At 36.9% G+C, this 21,444-nt stretch overlaps 2 protein-coding genes and 1 pseudogene across 4 annotated transcripts; all 3 read right to left on the reverse strand.

Annotated features, from left to right (window-relative positions):
- Positions 1–2,346: 2,346 nt before the first annotated feature.
- Positions 2,347–4,838, reverse strand: LOC143612776 (uncharacterized). The gene has a single exon (XM_077086675.1). The coding sequence runs from the start codon at positions 4,836–4,838 to the stop codon at positions 3,012–3,014; it is 1,827 nt and encodes a 608-aa protein (XP_076942790.1). The 3' UTR covers positions 2,347–3,011.
- Positions 4,839–6,518: 1,680 nt separating this feature from the next.
- On the reverse strand, positions 6,519–9,746 carry LOC143612777 (uncharacterized). Of its 2 annotated transcripts, none has more exons than XM_077086677.1 (3): positions 8,806–9,063; positions 7,711–7,887; positions 6,519–7,622 (listed from the first exon to the last, which is right to left on the reverse strand). In XM_077086677.1, the coding sequence occupies exons 1-3, from the start codon at positions 8,866–8,868 to the stop codon at positions 6,579–6,581; spliced, it is 1,284 nt and encodes a 427-aa protein (XP_076942792.1). In that variant the 5' UTR covers positions 8,869–9,063; the 3' UTR covers positions 6,519–6,578. The 2 variants fall into 2 exon arrangements, with proteins under 2 accessions (XP_076942792.1, XP_076942791.1); XM_077086676.1 differs by having other exon boundaries at positions 6,521–7,622; positions 7,711–7,874; positions 8,806–9,746.
- A 2,188-nt stretch (positions 9,747–11,934) lies between these two features.
- LOC143612789 (uncharacterized) lies at positions 11,935–18,269 on the reverse strand (annotated as a pseudogene). Its single transcript, XR_013149996.1, has 6 exons — positions 17,928–18,269; positions 16,357–16,429; positions 16,155–16,248; positions 15,951–16,061; positions 15,858–15,861; positions 11,935–12,422 (listed from the first exon to the last, which is right to left on the reverse strand). The product of XR_013149996.1 is annotated as an uncharacterized LOC143612789 (transcript).
- Between the last annotated feature and the right edge of the window lie 3,175 nt (positions 18,270–21,444).

Below are 21,444 nucleotides of genomic sequence, written 5' to 3' on the forward strand. Positions count from 1 at the left end.
GAGCTGTGAGCCTCCTGCATGAGTATCTCGCGTCTTCCTCATGCTGTGCACTTCTTCATCACTAAAATCAGCGTATTCAGTGTGAACAGAATGACCATCTTCCGGCGCGCGCGTCCTTTTGTTGTTCCTTGAATGGTTTGCTTATCAAACGCGAGCCTTTGTGTTAAGTCGGCTAACTTTTTGTGTTTGACCAGCTCATTGTATTTGTCCATTAAACGTCGTTGTTCGTTTATGAGCCATTCTTTAGGGTCATTGGTTTCAACTTCTGGACCCATTGGTCCTTTTTGTTTCGCGCCAGTCAGATTTTGGAACGTGAGATCGTCTGGAGGAGTTTCAGTCTGGCTATGAGGAGTTGTGATGAAGGGATGGTTACTGGTGGTGCGCGCAGAATCACGCGGCACCCTTAGAAACTGCTGTCCCTCATTAACATCCTCAAGCTCAATATCCTCCAGAACTTGATCGCTGTTTCGAACACCAGAAACCATGGTGAAGTTTTTCAGAGAGAACTGATGAGATGGTGATTTTGTTGCCGTTGTAACAGGTGATGGCGCCAAATGAAGAAACGTGGATCGACTCACTGGTAGACGATCAACTTTCCTCGGGTATGAATATGCTATTTCACCGATGGTTCTCCAGAGTATGAATTCTTCCACCTACAAAACGAGCAGCACCGTGAACTTACCCCTCAGAAAGGGACAGAGGGGTCCTCTTTGGGGTAACCCTCCGGTGTGAGAATAAGAGATTGTAGGAGAAGATAATAATAATCTGAGAGTGAGTAAGGAATTGGAATGTATTTTCTTGCTTACCTCCCCTTGTGGAGGTGGTGTGGTATTTATAGTGCTAGGGTTTCCAATGATTGGGCTCAGATCCCATTAGGGCCTTTTTGGCCTCCTCCTATTGCTTTGCGCCACGTGTCCTTAGGACACCTGGTGTTTTTTCATTGATTATTCTCTGACCCAGGTATTTCACCTGACCCATGTGCAATCACGTGGTAGCACATGAGTTTTGCTGAGTTGTCCACCTTTCATTGGCAGCTGTCAACATCAGCATATTCTTATTCCTAAAAGGATACCTTCTGGAAGGTTGTCTGACGAGCACAATCAAGGTTGTCCTTATCCTGATTTGGATAAGGACGAGGTTGATTATGTGCATGTGTGATATGCGCCTATCCTGAGGATGCGCGAGGTCTTCTCTTTATTCTCACGCGCAGATGTTTCATGCGCAGATGTGATATGCGCAAGCATATGTAATATGTGCCACGCGCAGATGCGCCACGCGCAGATGTGATATGCGTGAGCATATATAATGCGTGAGCATGTGATATGCGCCACGCGCAGATGTGATATGCGTGAGCATATATGGTGCGTGAGCATGTGATACGCGTGGGCATATGTGATGCGTGAGCATATGTGATATGCGTGAGCATATGTGATGCGTGAGCATATGTGATGTGCGTGAGCATATGTGATATGCGCCATGCGCATAGGTTTTGGCTTTGTGCCTTCATGATATCTTGATTTCAAGCCTCTTGTCCATATCTTGTGGGTTGACCCGCCCCGCTCGATGTTAAGGCGGGTACATACCTCTTCAAGCCTCACACACTCTCTTCCACCAACTCACCTTTCCTACGGGCCATTCGGGTTACTACATGTTGCTTTCGAATATGTTGTAACTAAACAAAAAACTTTTAAGCCAAAATTCATTACTTTTGACCGACTTTTGTTTTTCGGCCAATAATTTTCAAGCTCAAATAACAAAAACCGAAACCGAACTCTTACCAAATATGAAACCGAACGGTTGTCAAAAACTATAAAAAAAATCCACATTCCCATTTTTGTTTCGATTTTAGCCAAAACCGACCCATGCACACCCCTGGTTTACTAAATTTATTTTTAAAAATCAGGCTGAGCTCAAGATCAATATCAAAATTTCAGCCTGGTGTCAAATCTGAGCCCGAGCTCGCCCTAAACTCAGCCAAATAACATTGTACCTGGTACAAACCTCGGCCGCTGCAACGACGCACCATACACCGACGGACTATAATTCGAAGAGCTGTGGAAAGCAATCGCAGGCAGTTTCCTCAGGTGTACATCGGACATCTCAGAAAGTTGTTCGTTGAAGACAGAAAACTTTCATGGGGCATGAAGAAGAAAAGGGTATAATAGTAATTTTAAAACAATATTAAGGGAAAAAACAACACCGGTCGTGTCAACAACCAAATGTGTTACATGCGAGCAGCCAGTTACACCAAATCCATAAAACGGACATACCACAAGGACCATCTGTGTAATTTATTTCTTAAATAAATTAATAACTGAAAAGATGTTATAAACTTATAATTCAGTCGTCTCTATGTTATATCAGCATGATATGCTAAGGCAGTTTATTCAAGTTAATGCAGAAAGTAATAGATTTTCTATTCCAAATATCATATCCTTTTATAAATTCTACTGATTCGACGCTCTCTATCCACCCGGTAATCAACTGCTCCGCATACCATAACAGATTCCTGTTTAAGCTATTGTACCAACTAAATCCAATGATCTTGAAAATCAACAAGTTAGTTTAACTGTTTAAGATTAAAATATATAATATCAGTCATGGATCATTTAATAACCCAAAAACAAGTCAAAAGTCAAACTTACCTGATAACTTGATATTTGCAGGATACATACAGAACCAGATTGCTCATAAAATTCACAATGCAGAAATCTGGTATGATATATTATAGCCAACCTTACCAGATAACTTACAGTCAACCTAACCTGATAACTTAGTATTTGCAGGCTACTATATATGCTCAAGCCATGATATACATATTGTTAATATTAAAATGGAACTACCATATGAAGCCAATAAAATGTGAAACATCATAGAAGATGTTACAACTAAGATTCATGAGACTAGCAAACATCATTGAACTACAATTACTATTATGGAAAATGTCTAATGTAACCAAACACTACAATATGTAACTTAAAATCTTCATTTCACATCCTACAATTACTATTTCAGTTTCTTTCCCAGGTGCATAAGCTAGGATCGTCCAATAATTCTTTTGGTACAAGCTTACCTATCAACTTAAGCATGCTTCTGCTTAATGAACCAGTTGCTATTCCATCTATAAACAACGATACACTCGTGGCATCAAGTGAGTAACCTTTAGCATCCATTTCCTGTAAAAGCATATCCACGTCATCATAATGCTTGTTCTTCATATATCCTTGGAGAAGAACACAATAAGTAACATTATCTGGTGGGCACCCACTCTCTTCCATTTTAAGAAACAAGTCTTTTGCATCGTGCAAAAGACCTTCCCGACAAAAACCACTAATCATCACATTATATGCCCTAACATCAAGTTGCAAACCTTTATCAATTATGTCATGGAAAAGATTCCTTGCAATGTGAAATTTCCCACCTTTTCCCGCCCCATCAATGAGGATAGTGTAAACAACAATATCTTTATTTAGCCTGCCATCTCCCACCAAATGAAACAAAGAGAGCGCATCTTCTAATTTATTGTTGTTGAAAAGACCCTCTAAAATTATTCCAAAAGTGCACTCATTTGGAATTTGGCGTTGCGCATGCATCTCATCAAAGAGTTTGCGTGCCTCTACACAACACCCAACCAGAAACAATCCATGTAACATGGTGTTGTAAGTGACCAAATTGGGTTTTAAACCTATTCCGGCCATCTCTTGAAACATTTGCATGGCTTTTTCTATATTCCGATTCTTGCAATACCCGTTTAATAAGCTACTGTAAGTGACAACATTAGGAACGAGACCTCTAAGCGTCATTGAATCAAACATTTCCCTTGCTTTGATCATTTCACCTCGCAGACAGTAACCATCTATAAGTGAACTGTATGTCACAATGTTTGGAATTGTACCCCTCTCGACCATGATGTTTATAACAGCCTCGGCTTCATCTACTTTACCTTCCTTGCAAAATGCATCAACTAATGCATTAAAGGTTTGCACATTTGGAGAAATCTTTTCATCCTCCATTTCTTTTAGCAACTTTAAGACCTCATCCCAACGACCTAACTTAGAAAGACCACATATTAGAGAGGTGTAGGTGATGACATCTGGCATAATTCTTTTTTTAAACACCATTTCTTTAAAGAGGTTGAAAGCATCATCAATCATTTTATCTTTCAAAAGACTATCAATGATGGTGTTATATGTAAAAATATCAGGCTTGCAGCTTTCCTGTTCCATTAGCCTGAGCAGAGCAATTGCGGTAACGTTATTACTGAACTTGCAAAGCCCTTTAATCATTGTGTTGTACATGACTACATTAGGTTCACAAAGCTTTTGTTTAATGAGCTTCTTGAAAAACATTTCTGCTTGAAGAATATTATCTTCCACGACGAGTCCGTCTAAGAGTGCACTGAATATGTACACATTGGGTGCGATAGCCCGCCTGAAGCAAGATCCAAGGAGTGCAAAACCGTCTTTGGTGCGATGCAACTGACAACAACACTTAATTGCAATGCTGATGGTGAATTGATTAACCGGGACACCAATTGCACACATTTGGTTGAAAAGATCAAGGGAACATGAAAAATGTTTCATTTTGGTAACAAGATTCAACAGCTGAGTGAAGTTAACAACCGAGGGCAGCGGGTGTCTTTGAGACATTTCATCGAACAGGTTCAGGGCATCATTCAAGTTCCTAACTTTATTAATCGCATTGGGGTGAACGGAAGGTGCTTTAATAATGTGATAATAATGAGATAATTGTAAACCTAATAACTTGTAAGATGAGAAATGGGTACCTCTGGATTTGATGAAAGCATTAATAGAACGATTCATCATCATCATCATCATCATCATCATCATCATCCAATCCAGCAGACAAAACAAAGGGAGCTGATGCTGTGTTAATTAATGAATGCTTCAACTAACTATGAAACGATGAATGAATGAATGAATGCTCTTATTTCATCATCATTATTATTATTTGTATTGTTTCTGAAGAAGAATCAAAGTGGGATCAGTGTGTTGCATTTTAAGTAATACAAAATTACTTCATTTTCTTTTAAATTTATTTTCTTCTCCATTTTAAAAAGTACGTACCTAAAGAGTTTATTTATTTTCTTGCTAGTGTTGGTTGTTTTTTTTATGGATTTTGGTTCGATTGGTCGTTAAAAAACAAAAAATAACATTGGCTTACCATTCCCGAGTGAAAAGAAACAGGTTAGTCGTAAGTTTTGTTCAATTATTATATTTATTTACTAGGTTATTAACCCGTGTATGACACAGTGAAAATACATAAACCGACATCTAAATATATATGATTTAAGATGACAAATGTTTTCGTTATATGTTTATTGGGAGGATTGTTGGATATAATTGCAATTCAGAGTAGTATGTAAACAAGGTACTTTAAACACATAAAGTTACAAAAAAAAAAGGTGAGAGGTAGTATACATTGTTTAGAAATATAATTTAAAACTTTAAAATTAATAAATTACTAAATATTTTCTTATAAACCATGCTTTTGTCTCAAATATATTCTACCTATTGCTAGACCTTAACTTTTGTTATTGGTCATTGAAAAACAAATTGAAACTAGAAACTGCATTCTCTTCGACTTAAAACTCTCTTCTCTTCAACTTAAATGGAAGTTTCTTAACTAAAGACGTTAGACCACTACGACTGATATAAGTACAATAACAAATAATAGTACATGAAATTACTTTGACATAGATAGCACGCCTACCCAAATGAATAACTTGAAGTCTAGTTTTGTTGCACACGCCATTCTTTTGAACAATTTTCCTTAGTAAATTTATTGGCACACCTATTTTAAGAGCATCCACTGAAAAGAAACAAAACAAGCCACATCAGCTGCCATATCAGATTTTCACTACATCCACTTTTAAACATCTCTATATTTCACATAATCACATATTTCTATATTTTCTTTCTATAAACTAAAATACTTTTATAGGTATCTTATTTTTAATTTCATATTATTTAAAAATAAAATAAGTTCTAGTAGATACATTTAAAATAAAAGTTTAAAATTACATAAACAATTAATAAAATAACCACACAAAAACACCAAAACAAGAAGTTTATTAAATTATTTTAATTTTACATAAACAATTTACCGTTAAAAGTAAAACGAGGCTATTCGGGTTACTACATGTTGCTTTCGAATATGTATGCAGAAGCCGGAAAGTGGTATGAAGCTAATAAAATTAGAGAGTTAATGAAGTTGAAGGGAGTTCAAAAGAATCCTAGTTTTAGTTGTGTTCAGCAAGCTGATAAACATATATATTGATTTTGATAACAGTAGCAGAAACCGTACAATACACTTGTATATAGCGTTGTTCAAATAAAATATGAGAGATAAAGGGGGTTAGTGGTGACATGGCCGTCTTATGTATTACACTTAAACTAATAGTTACAAGTGTTGATACAGTTCTAACAGTTCCTACTTAAAAGTTGGTTACGTATTAAACGACACTATAATAAATCCCAACAAAACTGCTTAAACTAGTATCCATTTCACATTTTACAAATGACAACTCAAAAAAGAACATGCTTGGAGACCAAACACTATGATAGATGACATATAACAGCCTTACAGTTGGATTCACCATCCATAATCCACAAACCTAAACTTTCAAGCTTATTTTGTATCAGACCCGAATCCGTATCAGAAGACCAAAACACGACCTTTGTGTCATTCTTTAACAAGACCCCGTTATCATTACCCGCATCAATTTTAACACTAAATTCTAAACCCTCGTCAAATCTTTGTAACTTAACACCTTTCCTTTCCAACAACTTTCCCGCCATAAACCCGAAACCACCCCCATCTGCACTCTGTGCAATCTCGTTTACGAAACGATCATTCCAAATCCCGGAGCCCAAACTCCTGGCAAACAAGAGTCCAAGTCTCTTCCCGACGTAAAAGTCAACGGTGGAATCAAATTTGACCGAGTCAACAAAAAAGTCAGCTTTGACCGGAACCATGTTGTGATCCAACACCCATGTATCATACTTCATTTCCAACGCTGTTTTAACCACCAACGCCTTAACAATATTCTCCTTCCTTAACTTACTCGATTTGTATTCCTTCAACGTGTCAAAAAACGCATCCACATTAACCACCGCATGCCCACGTCTTGCGAGATCAAGCAAGAAATCAAAACCCGGACCCACAAAAACATAGTTCCGAACAACAAGCCTCTCAAAATGACACAACAAGTTTCGGGTCAACGCCTTTGACTTTTGATCTACACTCACAACCACTAACCCGTTCCTTTTCTGGACCGATCTCAAAACGGGCCCGAGTTCATTAAAATTGGTCACAATCCTATCAGGAACAAGTTCTCTAAAACAGAAATCATACCATTTAAGATTCCTCAACGGCTCCAATTTAAAAAGGTCGTTCTCACGAGAACTCTCCTGAATCAGATTTGAATCGGGCCCCGCGGGTTTCCCGTAGTTAACCCCCGTGTCTCTATGAGACACACTGAGTGCTGACTCGTTTAAGAAATTCGTGTAAATGTTAAAATATCCACGCTCGTGAATAAACTTAATAAACCAAGGCGTCCATATCCTATCTCCCATCTTTTTATACCAACCCGTTGTCACCTATGCATCGATTTATTAAAACAAATATTAAAAAAGTGACAAACTTTATAAATAAACGAGTGTTTAAGCAAACTAGGCTACAACTTACCATGCCATCAAGAATCGGTTTCATGCCCTTTGTTTTACGCGTGTCGTACCATAAACGAAACTCCTTCCACGGTTTTGGGAACAGAAGCTGACCCCAGGTGCCAACCAGCTGATACAAGAAAACCTTTGTCTCTTTGTTTACGTTTATTTTGTTCCCATGTTTACCTGACATCATAAGCTGATTAAACTGATAAGCTACAACAATAAAGAGTTCATACGTTTTCTTCAAGTTCTAAATCACGTGTATACATTTAAGTTTATTAGAACAAACTTTATCGGGCTCAGAAAAAGGTCACATGAATTGGCTCGGTTTGAAACCAAGCCGAGCCTCAGCCAAGGGTGGCTCACTCGTTAGCTCGGCTTGCTCGTTAGCTGGCTCGGTTAAACTTACTTTGGACTTGTTTATGCATTACATTGAACTTATTTTGCATATGTTCTTTGAACTATTAAACGGTAACTTAAATTATTAAACTTCAAAAATGTTTATTAAATATCCTTTTTAAAACCGAGCTGAGCTCAATATCAAATTTTTTAGCAAAATTGCTGTATTAGTTCATATGTTTCTTCAAGTTCTAAATCAAATGCATACATTAAGTTTATTAGTCTAAACAATTTTTCAGGCCCAAAAAAAGATCACTCGAATTGGATCAGTTTGAAACCGAGCCGAGCCTGAGCCAAGGGTGGCATGCTCGTTAGGCTGCTTGTACCCGTTGAACTTATTTTGCATATTTTTTTAAAACTATCGAACCATAACTTAAACTATTGAAAATGGTGTTTATTATTTTTCTTTTTTAAAACCGAGCTGAGCTCACGATCAAACTTTCAGCCTGGTGTCAAATGACTCAAATCCAAGCCCAACCTTGCCCTAAACTCAGCTCGGTTTGGCTCGCTCATTAACTGGCTCAGTTGAACTTATTTTGCATATGTTTTTTGAACTACTGAACGATAACTTAAACTACTGAACTCGAAAGGTGTTTATTAAACTTCTTTTTAAATCCGAGTTGAGCTCAAGATCAAATTTTCAGCCCGGTTTCAAATCCGAGCCCGGGCTCGCCCTAAACTCAGTCAAATACATAACATGGAAAAAAGATTATACCTGGTACAAACCTCGGCCGCTGCAACGACGCACCATACACCGACGGACTATAATTCGACGCATTATAATAATAATACCCAATCAACCCCTTAATATACCTATAAAACAACGGCGACACTTCAATATCATCTTCCACCACAAACACAAACTCATGATCCGACGCGGGCCACCACGCTTCCAACCACTGCGCCTGCAGTCCCACATTCCCGGTCCGGTAATGCATGACCTTCTCCCCAAACCTCCACTCAAACCCATCAACAAAATCGAGTATTTTACGCGTCTCATTCAGTTTCCTATCCAAATACTCATTATCTTGCTCCTTTTGGTCCAAAGCCTTGAAGTGATCAATGTATATGTGAATTTTGACCTTGTCGGTATCGTAATGAGCTGCGGAAAGCGATCGGAGGCAGCGGGAGAGCGACGGGAGGCGGTCGAAAGTTAGGAGTTTGATTGTGAGTGAGAATTTGGGATTAGGGTTAGGGTTTTGAAAATGAGTAATTGGAAGAGATGATGAGAGAGAGAGTGAGGGAGAGTGGTAGAGAGAGAGAATGAAGAGAGCTGAGAGAGATAGGAGGAGGATGATGAATAAAGGGTAAAATCGTCTTTTTTGTGACATTGATATTATTATTATTATGATCAGATTTGCAGGTTCATCAAGAAACAGAGGTTTTGCTGAAAGACAGAATCTTTCATCAAAACAAGATTGAAAAATGGTGGGAAAGTGAAATTAAGATGATTTAATCAATACCCAGATGAAAAATTGAATTAAGGGTTTCAAGAAATTAGTATTAGTATCAGATTTGAAGGGTCAAGAAGAAAGCAGAGTAATATGAAGTATGAACCCTAATTTTGTAATTGGGTAATAATAATATAATAATAATAATATAACCTTGATTGATGTTGAATCTTGGATCTACTGACTGTGTTGTTCAAGTAGTAATGTAATGGATTGTGGTAAAATCTTGAATCTTGATTTCTTGTGGTATATGTTTTCAGGGTTTACAGTAACTTGATGATGAGTGTTTTTGTTATAAACGAAAATAAAATAAATAAGAGGAAAAATGTATAGAAAATTCTTTAATTAAATCCTGGTCATATTATTATTATTATTATTTTATTTTGGTATATAGGTTTTTATTAATCTCAATTGTCGTATTTTGGTCGTTGCGGTCCCAAGTAACGAATTAGCTACTGATTGTCTCAACTTTTAACATATTTGTTCCCAATGGTTCGGGACTAACAGAATCATAACGCCGTTAGTTGCAGGTTACCGGAAAAATGTTTTTGGTCGGAACACCACCTGAACACCGTCACCACCACCAATTGACTCACCACCACTTGAGCCAGTGGCGAAGCTTGAACATGCACGTCAAGGACTCAATATATATATATATAAAATTCATAAACTAGAGGGGGGCGGGCTCAAAATTTCGATCCGAAACGGGTAAATTTGCACTATCGAGCATAAAAATGGACGGCTCTAGCTCAAAATTTCAATCGGGTAAATTTACACTATGTATAAAATTTTTTGACCGAAAAGGATAAATTTACCCTACCGAGCGAAAAACAGAGGGGTTCGGGATCAAATTTCAGTCAGAAACGAGTAAATTTACACTATGTATAAAAAATTTTGGCCGAAAAAGAATAACTTTACACCACCATGCGAAAAAAAACGGAGGGGGCGGGCCCACCCCTAGCCCCAACTAAGCTACGCCACTGACTTGAGCACCACCAACCGATTCCGACAATGGTTCAGGGGTTCCGACGACCTCAATAACTAAGATTTTTATTAGAAAGATGTTCCTAATGGTCTGATACAAAGTTACAAAGATGTTTGGGACGAAAATGTTGAGTTTTCTGGAAAAAAATGTGACTTTTCCGGGAAAAACGTTTACCGACGACCTACAACTAATGGCGTTGGCATTCTGTTAGTCGCGGACCGTTGGGAACAAATATGTTAAAAGTTGGGACCGTCAACAAACAATTCATTAGTTGAGACCGGCAGCGACCAAAAGGCGATAGTTGGAATTAATAAAAACTAATATAGAAATTTTGAAATTCAAGATTGCATTTATGTTGTATCAGGGGTCATAACATATAACAATATTATGCCTTACCAAACGGACTCGAACTAGTAGCTCTACAAGCTTAGGTGTTATTTGTTTAATTTAAAAAGAAAATAGAGTCATCTCCGAGATTTCGAATGTCCCAGATAAATACTATCAAATAGGCTCTTTTTTTAACCCTTTTAGTATTTAACCAAACTCCAAAGGATCATATCTTTTTGTACCCAATTTGTATACTTAAATGTAAGGATGTTTACGAATCAAGCTTAACCGAACGAGCATTTTCTATATATATGTATGTCAGCCATTACATACACATCACTTAGATCATTTAATTTTGATGATAGAATATAATAGGTGTGTAAACGAGCTGAGTCAAGCCTGAACTCGGCTCGTTTTGAATTATTGGAGCTGGAGCTCGAGCTTGGCTCGGGATCGACTCGTTTACTATTTGTTCATTAATTTATATATCTTTTAATTATAATATTTTGAGAAAAAACGCAACAAGCCTAAGCTTGGGTTGAGCTTGTGTGATGTGCCTTAACCGAGCCAAAGGTAATTATTTTTTTCATTTATGTATTTTATAAATACTTATAGTTATATCTTTTTTATTATTTAATAACATACTATATGTTATTCAGTTATTTCTGTTATATTGTTATATATCACAATAAGTTACATAAAATATGTATTTGGTATATTAAACTAAATTTATCAAAATAACAAACTCATTTAGAGTAGCAAGCCTAGTCGAGTTGATAAGTAAGACATAGGCTCACGCTCTTTATTAAACGAGCCTCATATAGACCAGAACTCATGTAAACTTAGCTCGGTTTTAAGTTTTTAACAAGCCTTTCTCAAAATAACTCACAAACAACTCACCTTGTTTACACCCCAATTTATACCATAGAATCAACCGAAAAGTTCTAGCTACCACGTCAGCTCGCACGCGCGCACACAAAATAAAAAAAAAACTAAGAAATTGTTCACTGAGTAAATATTTACATTTGTAACAGAATCCAACAAGGTAAATGGGCCCCACAAGATTAACACCTACATGTCTACCTAAGTCAGCATCTACAATAATATCATTACTAGGATACAAACACACATTCATACTTCTTCATCATAGTCTTCCTCATCTTCATCCACCCTGCTGCTGTTTAAACTCGCAAGTTTGACCGGGTCAATCACCATGTTCTCCACTTCCGCTAACGACCAACCAGGATACTCATCGGGCTTTATCTCAACGGTTGGCACAACAGGCGTGTTTCCATTTTCGTCCAAGTCAACGTTGAGGTCAAAGTTTCTGACTTTGACTTTGACCATGTTTTCGGTCTTTTCATCTGCTAGCTTAATAATATTTTCTTTTGAACCAGCGTCTTGTATTGAAATAGGAGCGGATTTTGGCTTTGGTTCATCGAAGATAACTTGATATATTTCGTGTTTATCGTGATTAAACGCTGCTGCTGCGTTTGCTTCCTTTTCTGCCCAACTAGGTCTGCCCCGACCCCTTCCTCTACCACTCCCGTTTGCATGATGAATCTCTGGCTGAAAAACCAAAAAAAAATTATAATTAGATCAAACTGCGAAGTTTGTTTTTCATTCAAACGTGGTAACAATACCCGTTGCATGCCAGGAAAAAAAAACACCATGACGCGAACTTGGTCGATATCGGTTAGGTTTGTTATGACACCGACGCTAAACCAATGCTAGGTTTGTTACGGTAACGACACTAAACCCAAAAACTTAAATTAGCAAACGCTGAGAACAGTATCGACTATCGACACACGTATAGCATATTGATCCGTTATGGTGCCACCGCTAAACCGAAAAATAACCTAGTGAACGCCCAGAATAGTAATGGCACTAGCATAGCTTATGATACAAAAATAACATATTCAAAACACGTTTATTCTACGATCGATGAAAATTTAGTCGGTATCAGTTAGGTTCGTTGCGGTTCCAGAACTAAACCAAAAAAAATTTTCCTCAAATTAACTATTAACTACTAACTATTTAAATTAAAAAAGAAAATCATATTTATGAAAAAAAAAACTGATAAAATATTCCTAATCTTATGTATAATAAGGTATTTAGTTATTTACCAGCCAACGAAAAATGGCTAAAACATATTACCTGTTTATCCTTTTTCGAGTCTTCAATTTCATCACCGTCGTTATGGTCACTGAAGAAACACTAAGTGACCCCGGCAGATTAAGGATAATCTTAGGGTCAAGTAGATGTTTCCCACGAGGGTTAGGTCCGGCAAAGATGGTTATTCTTCTGATGACCTGCAAAACAGACACCGTGAGCTCATCACTGAGAAGGGGGGGGTACCTCCTTGTGACCACCCTCCGGCGTGAGAATCAGACTAGATTGCTCTGAATATAAGTGTATATTAAGAGAAATAGCTAGAGTAGATAAGATAATATCAGATGATATGTGATAGTATAAGATAATCTGAGATCATATAAGATGATAATACCGTTCCAAGGTGTTGGAGTATTTATAGCCGAAGGTAGGTTTCCAAGCAGGTACAGCCAGCTGTATAATATTCCTTTTCCACCAACTGTGGGCTACGTACGTGCCATGCTGGTGGTTGGTGGGTAGGCAGCGGCTGATAGTGACATGGCCGGCTGTGTACTATTCCTTTTCCACCAACTACAGGCTATGTACGTGCCATGATGAGGGTTGGTGGGTAGGCAGCGGCTGATAGTGACATTTTGTACTAGAGCGTGCTCCTCCTCGTACTGTTGTCGGTGAGCTGTCACCCTGTGATTGGTTCATGGGCTGCTTTGGTCAGATCTTGTCTATTTTGTTCATACCTTGGCAGGTATAGTACAAAAGATCTTCCAGAAGCGTACGGACTGGCTCATTTGGGCGGGAGTATTCCCGCCTTGCTCATTCCTTCAGGTGACATTACTGAATTATTAAGAGTTAGTGCCTTGTGCGTGTAGCCTTACTATTAGTGCGGGTAGCCTTCCCTCATGGCTTGTATCCGCAGCTGCGGGAACAGGCGGGGTACTTTACCACTGGGAGGCTTTTCCTGCGGGAACAGCTGGCGTGCTGCGCGTAAGGTCTTCATCTCTCTGAGCATGGTGGGTCCTGCGGATCCAGTTGGTCTTTGCGCAGACGTCCCTCTTCAAGGTGAGTCTTGCGGGTCCAACTGGGCTCTGCTGGGACCTACCTCTTCAAGTCCCCCCAGTCCATTGTTCTTCTTATGAATTGTTAATAAGTGAGGTGAACTTTTGGACTTAAGCAAGGGGTTTTGAAAAGGGTTTTTAGTTTTAAGGTTTTCCGTGGGGATTCTTCCCGCGGTTTTCCTAATGTCACGTGCAGAAATTCCCGACTTTTCTGCTTGATCTTTGGGTATGATGCGGGTAGGTGTGTAACCTCCTCGCAAGTCAGGAGCGTTGAGTTTCACTTGTGTAGATTCTCCACGAGGTTTTGGTAGTTTTAGACATAGTGATCAATTATGTTAAACAACCAATTCCATCTTGGAGCTTCAAACAATCTAGTTCTCAACGTTCCCGCTATGCGGGGGTGTTATTTCCCTTTCCACAAGCATGGCCCAGAAGATCCTTCTTGGTTTCAATTCCCTGCAAGTGCTAAGTATGTGAAGGGTTTCGCCTTGACACTGTACCCGCACTCGTCTTATAGTTTCTTGATTTCCAAGGTATCCTTGGCTTCAATTCCCTGCAGGTGCTAAGTATGTGAAGGGTTTCGCCTTGACACTGTACCCGCACTTGTCTTACGGTTTCTTGGTTACCAAGGTAAGGGGGTATATTCCCTCTTATTTTTGAATCTTTGAATCTTTTTGACTTGCTTTATAAACGTTATATGACTTGCTCATGCATACTTTAGTTTAACTTAGCAATTTTCCAAGTGTTTTGAATAAGTTAACCTTTCGACGTGTGGTTGTCAATAGGTTAGTGTTTAGTTTCCTCTATCATGATTGTGCGGGTAGGACCGTCACTTTCACTTAGGATGACCAAACTTCACCTATAACTGACCTGCGTGAAGGTTTTCCTCATCTTTTTAGAAATTTTCTAAGTGTTTTGAATAAGTTAACCTTTCGATTCGTGGCTGTCAATAGGTTAGTGTTCAGTTTCCTCTATCATGATTGTGCGGGTAGGACCGTCACTTTCATTTAGTGGGATGGCCAAACTTCACCTATAACTGACCTGCGTGAAGGTTTTCCTCATCTTTTTAGAAATTTTCTAAGTGTTTTGAATAAGTTAACCTTTCGACGCGTGGTTGTCAATAGGTTAATGTTCAGTTTCCTCTATCATGATTGTGCGGGTAGGACCGTCACTTTCATTTAGTGGGATGGCCAAACTTCACCTATAACTGACCTGCGTGAAGGTTTTCCTCATCTTTTTAGAAATTTTCTAAGTGTTTTGAATAAGTTAACCTTTCGACGCGTGGTTGTCAATAGGTTAATGTTCAGTTTCCTCTATCATGATTGTGCGGGTAGGACCGTCACTTTCACTTAGGATGACCAAACTTCACCTATAACTGACCTGAGTGAAGGTTTTCCTCATCTTTTTAGAAATTTTCTAAGTGTTTTGAATAAGTTAACCTTTCGATGCGTGGCTGTCAATAGGTTAGTGTTCAGTTTTCTCTATCATGATTGTGCGGGTAGGACCGTCACTTTCATTTAGTGGGATGGCCAAACTTCACCTATAACTGACCTGCGTGAAGGTTTTCCTCATATTTTTAGAAATTTTCTAAGTGTTTTGAATAAGTTAACCTTTCGACGCTTGGTTGTCAATAGGTTAATATTCAGTTTCCTTTATCATGATTGTGCGGGTAGGACCGTCACTTTCATTTAGTGTGATGGCCAAACTTCACCTATAACTGACATGCGTGAAGGTTTTCCTCTTCTTTTTAGAAATTTTCTAAGTGTTTTGAATAAGTTAACCTTTCGACGCGTGGTTGTCAATAGGTTAATGTTCAGTTTCCTCTATCACCGTCAACAACTTTCCTGACAATATCAAAGCAATATCATCAGCTCATCATATGTAAAAAAAAATGTTTAAAGCTATGAATTTGTTAAATAAAGATTAATCAAACCTTCGTTTAGGTGCAGATTCTGCTACAGCATCAGAACCGCCTAAATCAGGAATCTTACCGACAGTGTCTCTTAGGAAGTCGAACTAGTTAAAGTTCTGAACACATTGCTTTCTGATAAAAAAAAATTATGTATATTAAACAACCGTAAAAATTATGTTATGACCACTTAATGCAGGGTCGGGTACTTATGTACAGTTTACTTACAAGTGCATAGAGTTCAAAGTTTTTGCTCCCCGTTGAAGAGTGACTTCATACGTTCGGTCACAGAGATCTTGTAGAAATAGTTCCAGAGCTTTTGCTGCAAAAAAAAAACAAAAAAAAAACGCATACTTCGTTTATCAAATCGACCATATTTTGATGTTTAATAATCTAAACTGTAGTTACTAGTTAACGGACCGTTACTTACATACTAGAAGAGGGACAGCCAAGGCAATCTTCCCTACATCCTCATCAGCTTGCATTATCTTTTTAATTCGAGCCTGTTTAAGAAAGGAAATAACAATCACATAATGTGTTTGTAGCATCGAACGTTCTAACCAGTAATGAGAAATGAATATGCACTTAAAGATTTAATATAACATAATGGAAACAGTATGCTATATTAAAGATTTATACATTTGACTAAAAATAATCAAAATCAAAAACAAAATAATAACAGCAAATACTTATAACAGCAAAAGAAAAAATCTAATAATAACAGCAAAATATAAATCAGCAAATACTTTTAACGTCTCGTAATAGAAAATTAGCAAATACGAACAAAAAATAACAGCAAACACCTATAAAAATAAACCTAATAATAACATCAAATTGGTTCTCACTGTTTTCATGTTAAGAATAAAATGCATCTGGTCCTGTTTCTTGTATCTAAAACCATGAAGGATTCAAGACCGACTTCTCTACAATTTGAGAAATACTTATCCATGGTTGTAAATATCGACGACTAGTCGGGGACAAGTCGCTAATCGGTCCTGATCATTAAAAATCGCCTCTAATCGCCTTAATTCTGCCGATTCGGATCTTGAATGGGTCGAGGGATTAAAACATGTCTACTTCATAAAATTACATATAAAAATGTGTGTGTGCATACATACATAAATGAAAACTACATATAAAAATTCTAATCCGTTTAATCCCTAATTGTACTCCCACAACATTAATTTATACATTTTATCTTTTCGGGCCCACAAATCAATCTTTCGCGATATACATAATACATTGTTTTAATTATATGAATATGACATATAAGGTATATTAAAGATTTTTCAATCATCATATGGATTCATGGACCAAAAACAACATAAACACATTAATCTCCAGATAAAAGTAAAGTCAAATAACAAGTTATTACATCATTTCTATCAATAATATCATTCATCAAATATATAAAAACATGTCTCTAATCTGTGCATATTCCAAGTTTCCAACAACAATGATTCTCACCCAAAAAACCAAACTTATCGTTCGGTTTTGGTTTTGCGTGCGATAAAAAATAAACCAAATTTATAGATTTTCAATTTTTATTTAAGTAATTTATAAAAATTTAATTAATTTGTAACTCAAATATATTATAGCCCAAATGTATAATAATCCATTAACTTATTGGTTAACAAAATGATTTTGCCCCAAATTCGTTTTTTTCTATCCAAATTGGTTCTCGGCGCAAAATTTTCAAGTTCAAATGACAAAACGAAACCGAACCCAAACCCAAAAACAGAAACCTGACAGTTTTCAAAAATTCAAAAACCAAAAGTTTCGTTTTTTGGTTCAGTTTTAGCCCAAAACCGACCCAAACGGAACCATGCACACCCCATAACCAAAAACAACAGCATAAACACATTACTTTTTTAAGTTTTAGCAATAATAATATTCATCACAAAAAAAAAACCATCATGTCCAAATTTGTGCATATTCTAACAACAATGATTCTCAAAACCCAATAATAATAATAATAATAATAATAAAAAAAGTACTTACCGCAGGGAAACGTGTATCCAGCTTCTTCCTCATATCGTTTAAAGGTTCTAAAATTAATTAATAAAAAACAAACAAATAAATAAAAAGCCTAACTAAGATTTCCTAACCTTAAGAAAAAGAAAACCCTAGAATTTGTAAAAGAGAAACTGAAGATGCGAAAAAACAGAAAATAAAATAAAAAGAAAAGGATATAAATAATAGTAATAAATATTCCGAATTTATCGAGAATTTAGTGATCGTGAGCCTCAGATGACATGCAAGTCTTAGGAATCCATCCATATCATTGTACACGTGTGTTGTTGTTGTGTACATAGTATGTTTGTTACTTTGAGGTTGTTGTACACTTTTGCCCCTCAAAAGTTTATTTGGGTGATAATATTATTAGTATTATTATCTTTTACTAAATAAATGTAAAAAACATTGTAAGTTATTACTTTTTAGTATCTTTTACTCAACTAACTTACTCTTATAATAAACTTGTAATTGTGTTATTGCAGCGTTAGAAGATGAATCAGTCACACTTCGTCTTCTTCTTTATGAAGAAAAACTTTAGAAGGTTTTCAATGTTGAAGTCTCGGTACCCAGTGAACCACCCTTTGATGATCAAATAAGTTTAGAATTTATCGTAATTGATATATGTATATGAATGTGAGACTACGAGGAATCGAGAAGCACGCAAGAATCAATATGCTAGTAATAAGTAACCCGATAAGAAAATCTCTCATCACATATATGAAATACCTTTATATAAATGAAAATACGGGCTAAAATGTTTATTTAGAGCCACTATGTATCGAACACAACTGGTAAGTTTGTTTCTTTGGGAAATTAACTCCTTGAGGATATAAGTTCAGACAGTAGGAAATAGCCTCCTATACAAAGTATAGGGTTAAGCACCGAGGATGCTCTTTTTTGAGTAGTGGGCTCGAATCTGGAGTACTTAACCTCGGCTAGGGATATACTCAACAACAATAATTACGTCTTTTTAAACTATGATTTTCCAACCCCAAATCGACCAAAAACAATAGAATTCAACAGACTAAAATTTTGGTTTCGATATAGTTTAAATGTAAAACCGACTCATGCGCGCCTCTAAAAAACATATGGCCAATATTTGCTCTCAATATTTTCGGCTCTCAACAGAATAATATTTTTTGTTACCAACATCAAACTCTTAAAACACAACCAAGAAACAAGGCAACATGCATGACTGGAAAAACCAAGAAAAACATTAAAATCCCAACAACACATGTTTTCAAGTTCTGTTTTCGTATTATTTTTTCATCCCTATAATCTGAGTTATTTGTTAATCATATTTTCCTCCTTTATTAAAGAGAAGGAGATGAAACAAGTCTATGTTTGTGTAATCAACTGCGACCAGTTACACAAACATAATCATTGTAACCGAGTTCGTTAAATATACGAACTGGAATATGGAATAGACAGCTATTGTTACTATGCTCTTGGTCGTTGTTTGAATCTCCACTGCCTTCGAACAGCCACACAACCGACTTTTCAACTCTACTTTCGTTCAATATAAGAGCCATTGTTGCACGCTCTAGAGCAAAACCCATAGCCACAAGCTGTTCAGCAAGTGATTCTAGTTATATAAAATAACATCTGATATAAAACACTTTGTTACAAAAGTGTTGAATGATGATGTTATACAAAATGACACGTAATCGCGTATTCGTATGAATGTCACTATAGTAAGAAACAAACAAACTTACCCGGTAAAATCCGACTTATAGCAAGCTACTTGTAGGATCTGAGGAGTGTGTGACGAGGGCAAGCCTTTCCTCTATCCTAGAGAATAAAGAGGCCGCTGCATAAGACCCCAGCTTTAAAAACAATTTTTTTTTCAATTATATAATCGAAAAATCAGATAACATAAAATGTGGCTGGAAGAATCAAAACATAGCTACAGACTATACATAAGTACTAGAAATATAGCACTAAAATACCTCTTAACATGAAATGAGTCTAACATGTATTCAACGTCTAATTTATGGTGTGGGTTCACCTTATAAATTAGTTTTTTAAATGCTTACAACTTATGTTAAATTTTTAATAAATAAATACTTTCTGTTAATTATAATTTTTGTTTTTAACCATATCTTTTAGCTTGAAACAAAATTTCAAATATCGTGTGTTGTGGAGAAACGCCCTGGGCTCCACCACCATCCACGTCGGGCCGTCGGCCACCATCACAACACCCACCCCAGGGGCAGATATATTATATAGTTTGGGGTACCTCGGGCTACCCCTCAACTTTGTCGGCGAAATGCAAATATTCAAGGTTGTTAGCATTGTTAAGAAACTAATATATATTATCTTTGGAAGTTTCAAATCATCAATTGGAAATGTCGGGGGTGACTATCATGCATGACTTTAAATCATGTGGTATCTTAGACTATTTATTATGGAGAAACGCCCCGGGCATCACCACCCCTAACGCCGATCCCTCCTCCGCCCCTATCAAATAGGCGCGGCTCTAGTCCAAGTCAAATAAGGCATTCGTTTTGGGCCTCCAGGTTTTTAGAGCCACATTTTTTTTATATAATTCAATTTAGATTACCTCAAATTTATGGCTTTTTCATGAACATGAAGTGCTCACAGTTGGATGCTTGGGTTTTTTTATTATTTTTTTGTGTGTGTGTAATATTTGTTTAGATTAAGGTTTTTGTTTGTCGATTAAAGTATGGTTAATTTGAAAAGGTGTTATAGGTTTTTATATGGTTTTTGATGGTTTTTGTGTGTTATTTTTTTTATTTCAAAAGCTTAATGATTTTGTCGTTGAATTTTTAATAGATTTTGGAATTTTCTTCACAAATATCATAATATTTAAAGGAACCATACGACAAATGTCTCAAAGGACCATTAATTACTCCAATGACTAATTTTCGATGGGATCTTGACTACTGTCTACTGATGCTAATCGCTAAGGTTTATTATAATTTTAGTCATGCTCTAAAATACAACCCTATTAATTACATTAGAGAGTTTGAGAGATGACATATGAATTCTTATATGTAAATTATAAGTTAGAACAATTTGCATTTGCTTAATTGCTTACACCTTAAATAGAAGGCCTCGATTTTAAATCTCGCTTTAGGCCTCCGGAAATATTAAGCCGGCCTTGCCCTCAAGCGTTAACCCATTACCGCCCTATACCGCACTGTTAACACCTCCAACACTAGAGGTGGGCAAATAAACCGGTTAACGAACCGACCCGAAAACCGAACCGGTTTGAAATCGATTATGTAGAAACCGGTTTGGAACCGATTGAAACCGTAGGTTTGTAATTTTCTCCACCAAACCGGTTAACCAAACCGAAACCAACCAAAAACCAAACCAAAACCGATCCGAAACCGATCGTCACTGTTCATGAAACTGGTTTCAACCAGAACCGAAACCGATTATAAACCGGTTTTGAATTTTATTAACCAATCCAAACTGGTTTCAACCCGAACCGCTTTTAAGTTTTAAACCGGTTCGTACACCTCTATCCGACACG

This window comes from Bidens hawaiensis, unplaced genomic scaffold (assembly GCF_021521415.1).
Source record: "Bidens hawaiensis isolate Kalapana, Puna unplaced genomic scaffold, B.hawaiensis_p1.1 tig00035550_1, whole genome shotgun sequence".
NCBI classification, from domain to species: domain Eukaryota; kingdom Viridiplantae; phylum Streptophyta; class Magnoliopsida; order Asterales; family Asteraceae; genus Bidens; species Bidens hawaiensis.